This window comes from Ornithorhynchus anatinus, chromosome X2 (genome assembly GCF_004115215.2).
Source record: "Ornithorhynchus anatinus isolate Pmale09 chromosome X2, mOrnAna1.pri.v4, whole genome shotgun sequence".
In the NCBI taxonomy this organism is placed as follows: Eukaryota; Metazoa; Chordata; class Mammalia; order Monotremata; family Ornithorhynchidae; genus Ornithorhynchus; species Ornithorhynchus anatinus.
Window position 1 is genome coordinate 20,265,765 of NC_041750.1, and position 7,716 is coordinate 20,273,480.

General features: G+C 45.0%; 1 protein-coding gene across 1 annotated transcript in view; it reads left to right on the forward strand.

Annotated features, from left to right (window-relative positions):
- Positions 1–7,589, forward strand: part of BMP6 (bone morphogenetic protein 6) — a 122,990-nt gene extending 115,401 nt beyond the window's left edge. The window contains exons 5-7 of the mRNA XM_029053057.2: positions 4,248–4,324; positions 5,494–5,604; positions 5,702–7,589. Coding sequence (XP_028908890.1) covers positions 4,248–4,324; positions 5,494–5,604; positions 5,702–5,851 — 338 coding nt within the window. The 3' untranslated portion in view covers positions 5,852–7,589. The remainder of the gene's footprint in view (positions 1–4,247; positions 4,325–5,493; positions 5,605–5,701) is intronic.
- The last annotated feature ends 127 nt before the right edge of the window (positions 7,590–7,716 follow it).

Consider the following 7,716-nt stretch of genomic DNA (forward strand, 5'->3'; position numbering starts at 1 on the left):
GTTGAGGCTCTGGCTTCCAAAGGCAGGATGGATTTTTCTGGCTGGTGGCATTCTTGAGAGTGTCCAGGGGGCTGAAGCGGGTTTCTGGGATCCACCCAGTGACCAGCACAGACAGCACTTGCTCCAGCTGGCCAAGTAATGGCGGTACCCCCACTGTCCCTGTCGTGCTCATTTTCTTTCTGGCCTGAGCCCTTGACCCATCGCTCTTCCCGGTCCCTGGGCAGTAGGCCCTCCGATTAGCCCAAGTAGCCACTGGCTCTCCACCTGTGTCAGGAGAGTCTTCTCCCGAATGGAACCGTACTCTAGACTGTGGGATGGGACTGTGTCAGCTCTGAATAGCCTCTGTTTACCCCAGCAATTAGCACAGTGTTAAGAGCTTAACAAATACCAAACAACTATTTTGATTAAAATAATAATAATATTGGTACTTGATAAGTAATTACTATGTGCTGTTCGAAGTGGTAGGGTAGATACAAGTTAATCAAATTGGGCACAGTCCCTTTCCCACATGGGGCTCACACTCTTAATCCCCATTTTACAGATGAAATAACGGGCCCAGAGATATTAAGTGACTTGCCCAAGGTCACACAGCAGACAAGTGGTGGAGCTAGGAGTAGAACCCAGGTCTTTCTGACTCCCAGGCCCATGTGATCGTAGTAGTTTTCCAGCTCTGATGGGAACCCAATGCAGGATGACTTAGTCATGCATTCGGGGATTCCACTCCACAGCTGAAGTAGGTTTAGTAGCCCAAAGATCTCACTTTTCTAACCCCACACCGATCCCCGTGCCTCGCTCTGCCCTGCCCCGCTCTGCTTCCTATCAATCACCCTATTTGTAGTTAGCACTGGCATCTCTCTGCATCCCACCCAGGCGGATCACTTTCTTGCTAAGTGGGTTAATGCAAACCGGCTGATCGGTTTACAGCCACTCGATCCTGTCATGCTGGGGAGGGGAAAGGGCGATCCCAGAGATTTTTCTCAGATCCCGACAAAAAGCAGCTTGATGATTAAATACCCGGCCAAACCCGAAATGTGAGTAACTTGGGAGCAGTCGAAAGTATTCTTAGGAGGATTAACCTCTGTAAATATTTATATATTCTTTGCCAGCACTTAACATAGGAGTCATTGGAAACCCAAGTTTGCTATAAGTATATCTGCAGGAGGAAAAACATGAGGGTTGATTTCTTTTTCCAACCCAACCACCCTCTCCTTCAGCACCCTAAACAACAAAAATGGCAGTGTCCAGCTCTCAAAGGAACAGCTGTTCTTGGGTAGAAAGTTGTCTCAGTTGAACTTCAAGCTGGTCAAAATAGAAACATGCACAAACAGGTCTCTCCGCCACAACAGAAAGGAGGCCATAGGTGCCCTCCCAGCAGTGATGTCACCTCCACATCTGACTGTGAGTGGGAAGGGTGGAGGCCTGCTCGGTCAACCTCTTTACCTCAGTTGATGGTGAGGCACTCCCACCAGCCCTAGAGTGAGCCCTCAGATAAGTACCCTTGGTTTCTCTGAGAGAGAGAAGGCCATCTTGTGATGTCTTTGCTTCCAATACAGTTAATAGGACAAGAAGAAAGATTTCCTTTGTATAATGTGAAAAGTAAGAGACCTTCTTCCCTCCTACCCCCAGCCAACTCCTTTCCTTCTTCCCTCTGTTCCACCTTCCCTTACACCTTTCCTGCTTCCCTGCTGCCATACTTCATTCCCTTCCTGCCTCTCTCCCTTCTTCCCTCTCTCCCTCCCTCTTTCCTTTTCTTCCCTTTCTCCCACCCTCCTTTCTTCCTTCCTCCTTCTGTTCTTCCCTCATTCCTTCCTTCCTTCTTCTCTTTCTCCCTCCCTCCCTCCCTCCCAGAATCTTAAGTTTGAGTAGGGTGACAGAGATAAAGATAACCCAAGATAGAAATGTGACCTATATTTATTCACTGTTTGTATATATGGAACACCTGTTGAGTTCAGTGTTCTGTGCTAAGTACTTCTAAGAGTGCAGTAGAGTTAGTAGACATGATCTCTGCCTTCGAGAAGCTTCTAGTCTAGACACTAAAATAATTTACAGGTAGGCAGAACAATGGTTGAGGAATATGCCTTTTAGTAATGTAATAAGGTATGTAAGATGTATACATAAATGGTAAAGGAGATTGTGAATACACAAATGCAGAAGTGGCACAGAAGTTCAGAAGGGGCAGTTGGAAGGGTGTGACCTGAGGAGAGAAGCAGTGTGGTCTAGTGGAAAGAGTTCAGGCCTGGAAGGCAGGGGACCTGGATCCTAATCACATCTCCATCATTTATTTGCTGTGTGACCTTGGCCAAGTAGCTTAATTTTTCGGCACCTCAGTCTCCTCATCTGTCAAATGAGGATTTTAAATACCTGTTCTCCTTAGGCTGTGAGCCACTTGAGGAACAGTGGTTGCTTCCAACCTGATTAACTTGCATTTACCCTTGCGCTTATTTGAATACGTGGCTCATAGTGAGCACTTAACAAATACTATAATTAAATATTAGATTGGAAATTAATCAGGAAAAACTTCCTGGGGGAGTTGTGATATCAGAACAGATTTGAAGACTGGAAGAGCAGTGGTCTGCTGGATGTGAAGAAGAAGGGGGTGGGGTGATCCAGAGAGAGAGAAGAGAGGTGAACCAGCAAAGGGTGGTGAGAGAAACAAGAATGTGGCCCAGTGAGTAGGTTATCTTGAGAGGAAGAAGAGTGCAATCTTGGAGTGTAGTGGAAGAAGAGAGAGGCTGTGTAGGAGGAGAGAACTGATTAAGTGCCTTAAGTAGGGATCAGAAGTTTCTACTTGATGTGGAGAGTATTTCGCCACTGAAGGTTTTTTGAGGAGTTGGGGAGACCCGAGCAGAAAGACATTTTACAAAAGAGGATCCGTGTGGCAGCGTGAAGATTTTTGGAGGGGTGAGAGACTGGAGGCGGGGAGACCAGTGAGGAGCCAAGGCAGAAGTCAGGCTGAGATGAGAGAGGTCCTCAGTGTCCAAAGCTGCCAAGTAGTGGAGGAGGATTAGGTTAGAGCAGGGTTCATTGCAGTTTGCAAGGAGGTGCTGGGGAGCGGTTTCAGTCGAGTTGAGGGTGGAAACCAGATTTTATGTTTTGAGTGAAACCGTAAGCACCAGTGAGTTTATAAACCCACACACTGATCTGGAGAGCAATTTCAGAGCTTTCAAAGGATGCACCAGTGGGTTGTCTCTGGGTAGAAACTAGGAGAAAGGAGAAGTAGGCTAAATGTGAATATTTTACAGCCAATGATTCGTTCTCTGGGGCAATGGGAAAGAAAGAACGTGGAAAATAAAATGAAATTCCTTAGACAAGGCAAAATAATTTTAGCGTAGAGGCTCCACCTCCTCCACCACCAGCCCTTTCTCCAGAACTATTAATGAGAAGCAAAATTGACTGTTGGTTCCATTGCCCATTAGTTCTTCCACCAGAAGCTGAGAGAGAAGGCGAATCTAAAGCCAAAGCAAACAGAGAAACAAGAAACCCCAATAATCCACAGTTTGGGCCTTTGCCTCGATCTCGTTTCCCTCATTGTCGACCCCTTGCTCATGCCCTCTTTCTTTTTTTAAAGGTATTTATTAAGTGCTTACTGTGTGGCAAGCATTGTGTTAATCCCTGGGGTAGATACAAACTAATCAGGTTGGACACAGTCTGTGTCTCACATGGGGCTCATAGTCCTAATCCCCATTTTACAGATGGGGTAACTGAGGCATAGAAAAGTGGAGTGACTTGCCCAAGGTCACACAGCAGATAAGTGGCAGAGCTGGGAGCAGAACCCAGGTCCTCTGACTCTCAGGCCCTTGCTCTTTTCACTACGTTATGCTGCTTTCCAGCTGCTCTCCTGCCTGGAACTTGCACCCTCCCTCCCTCATCTTCAGAGCCCTGTTGAAATCACATCATCTCCAGGAAGCCTTCCCTGACTAAGCTCTCATTCCCCTCACCTATCTTCCTCCCCATTGCATCACCTATGCACATCCCCACTCTGCGCTAGGTACTCATCCAGTTCCCTTCACCCACAGCTCTTATGACCATTCTATTTATACTTGGTTGTTGCCCCTCTAATTTATGTAATGTCTGTCCCCTCCACTGGACTGTAAACTCCTCAAGGGCAGGGATCATGCCTACCAACTCTCCCTCCACCTATAGCTCCAAATTAGTGCCTGGGCAGCAGGGCCTGATGGAACCAAATATAGATTTGTGCTTGGTGTCTTAGGGTAGGTTGATTTGTGTCTCTTCCGTTCTCCTTACAGATTACAACAGCAGTGATTTAAAAACAGCGTGTAGGAAGCACGAGCTTTACGTGAGCTTTCAAGACCTGGGATGGCAGGTGTGTTCTCCTCCCCATCGGGCAGCCGACGCAAGCGTGGGACCTTCTAGAGGGGTTCTCCCAACTAGTCATCACCGGCCCCGCCCCCCGAGCCCTGTTTGGCAACTGTGGATGGCCAGCAAAGATAGGGGGCTTTGGAGTCACAGGGCACCTTCAAAGGGCCTTGTCTTGCGGTTCTCAAAGTGATTCTCCAGCCTACAGTAAATGAGTGGGAATTTAGTCCTTGCTCCTAGAATTTGCAAATGTGTTAATCTGAGATACACTAATCCAGGAGTTTTGAGCCCTCCTTTATAATTCCTAGTGTTTTCCTCTCTCCATAAAGACTTTTGTTTTCCGTTTGGGTAACTGGCTCTTCTCACACTGTTTTTCAGGAAGAAAATATACAGTTTCTACATCACAATATGGGTAGTCAGTCCTGAGCAACACAGGGATTAGGAAAGGGTCCTGGGGAATTTAAACACCACCCCCATTTCCTCCCCCTTCCCCCCCAAGAAACACTCCGTGCTCTTAACGTGGGTGTCTGGGAATTGCCCTGGTTTTTAAAATGAGAAACATTAGGAAGTTTGAAAGGAGCTGGTGCTTTCAGGGGATTCACTTGGCAGTCGTATCCCACTTCCCATCACTCTGTATAACCAAGTCATAGATATTATGGGGTGAGTAAAACCATCTTTAACTTCCACTTCAAGTTAGACATTCGATGAGCACACCTTCAAGTAAACCTACTGCTGTCCTAGAAATATCTTCACCAAGGTTTTCCAGCTGTCTCAAACAGTGTCCCAGTGGTCAGTTTGGTCCACCCGTCCAAATGCCCACATTTAAAGATGCCTGGGCTACAAAGCCAGAACTGCAGCTAAACCATGCTCCTACCTGGACAGCCATTACCGGTTATCTTTTCCAGGAGTAAATCAAGCACATCCAAATTTGTCCAGGAGCCAAGTTGCCTGGTTTGCCATTAGCCTAAGGATTGGCTCAGTGTTTCAAAGTTTTGCAATTTTATAACTTAAAATGCTTTCTTTGGAAAGTCTAGTTCCTAGCACACCTCATAGGGTGAAGGAAAACTGATCTCTCAGAATCACACTTGTTTTGAAGATTATAGGATCTCAATCAGCCATGCTATATAGAATTTGTATAGAACTAAATCCTTGCTTTCTATTCTTTTCCTGCTAAAGGACTGGATAATTGCACCAAAAGGTTATGCAGCCAATTACTGTGACGGAGAATGCTCTTTCCCCCTCAATGCCCACATGAATGCCACAAATCATGCAATTGTACAAACGCTGGTGAGTAGCCAAAGATTTTGACACTAGACAAAAATACAAAACACACTACGGGTACCTGAGATGCTTATGACGTGCATTTTTTCCTGTTTCCTAACAGGTTCACCTAATGAATCCTGACTACGTCCCTAAACCATGCTGTGCACCTACCAAGCTAAATGCCATTTCCGTTCTTTACTTTGACGATAACTCCAACGTCATTTTGAAAAAATACAGGAATATGGTCGTAAGAGCTTGTGGATGCCACTGACCTAAATGCCAACTTCTCGTTCGGGGGCCATCTCTGCAAGCCCACCTTGGAGTTCTCTATTTCATCTGCCTTAAAAGAGAGAAGATGCAGTAGCACCTCCGCAGGCTGGGGTGGAAGAGACTTTCAGACTCTTACAGCTTGGTGCTGTACCACCTGAGGAAGAATGAAAAGACTGCATGGATACTTGCTTGCTCAGTACATACTGTGAGTAAGTACCAGTGGGGAGGAAATTCCATCTGGAGCTACAAGACGGTGAGCATTGCAAAAACTTGACTTTGAAGGATTTTCCAAAGAAAAGTCTGCCAAAATACATTTGCTATAGCTTGGATCAAGCTATTTGTGGCCTTAGCACTTAAAGCTGGAAGAATAAGGGTGTTACCGGCACTGCAAAGCCAAAGTTAAGGAATCAGGCCAGCGTTATTTTAAAAGGCGTGGGGAAGTTGACCCTCAGTGGTAGATTTCATTCAGAGACGATAGTGCGGGACAGAAACCCCAAAGCATAAAATAGGGATCAGGAAGTGCCTTCAGTTTTAGAGGACAGTCCTTATTAATCAAGATATTTGGGGGGACAGTGGGGAGGCAGAGAAGTTCTGTTTTAGAGGATATTGCTTCAGCCAGAACTTTTTGCTGTCCACTCCAATGATCTCTCCCCATCAGAAGCAAACAGGGACAAGGGCTTGGGCCGGTGAACCGCCCGACCCTGAGTTTAGCCACAATCCAGTCGGTTCTCCTATAATGTGGCAGGATACGTTCCTGAAGAACCCCATGTTAAGGAATGCTCGCATTGTAACATGCCTGCTTGACCCATGCCGCACATACATGTGCAGCACGTAGATGGGCTTCCCAGAGCCCACCCTGTTCTAGGCAGGGGCCTGATGTCAGAAGAACACTGCTGGGTCAGTCGAGCTAGCTAAGCGAGCTTGCCCTGTTCCCTAATTCTCCAGTGGAGGTTAATGAAAAGACGTTCTAGAAGAACTGACTTTATATGTGAATTTTGCAGCCAGCCCTCCTAGGTTTGCGGAGCATCTGCTCTGGCTATGAGTCTTTTTTTTAGAAGCAGTTCTCTTTGACAGTGTAACTTGTGAAATATCACACTTTTCCTGGAACTCTTCCTATTTGAAAATGACATCAACTGCTGGAATGCTGAATCCAGTCCCATCAGTTCTGGCATGTTCATTGCCTTTTGCAATATAGAGTGCGTATCTCGCAATCAGGACTAATGAAAAATGAGTATCACTGAAAGTCTGGCTCTTGATGTAGGGAAACAGTTTTCCCATACAAGGGGGTGTTTATGAAGGGTTGGGTGACTTTTTTAATAAACTAATGTCTTTTCATAGATTTTTAAGGAGACAAAAAATTTTACATTCATATAGAAAGCCAGATGCAGTCAAACTATTTTAGAAACTATTTTTGTCAACCGTGATTCTAGAAAATCTTTAACCTGTTTCATACTAAACTTGTTAAATGCACTTAGTTTTTTTGTAAATACAAACCTATAATTTATTGCCATTTTATTATATCCATTTTGCTGTATCATTTATGGAAAGACTAGACTTTTAAAAAAGAATTTATTTAGAAAATTCATAATGTAAACAGTTTGTACCACTTTTTTATACAGGAAACTAATGTTGCAAAAAGCTCAAGCCTCTCACTGAGCATTGTGCTTCTGTAGAAAATTTTTAAAAGCCCATTTTGTGAACCATACATGTCTAATAAAGTATCCTTTATGGCAGAAAAAGTACCTTGTTCTGATTCTGCCTTACAAATATCACAATCTTTTTTTCCTCCTCACCAAGATTTCCATCCAGTTTGCCAACATTGTTATTTATGCTAAATGATCTATTGTCTTTGAAAGTGGGTGGGGA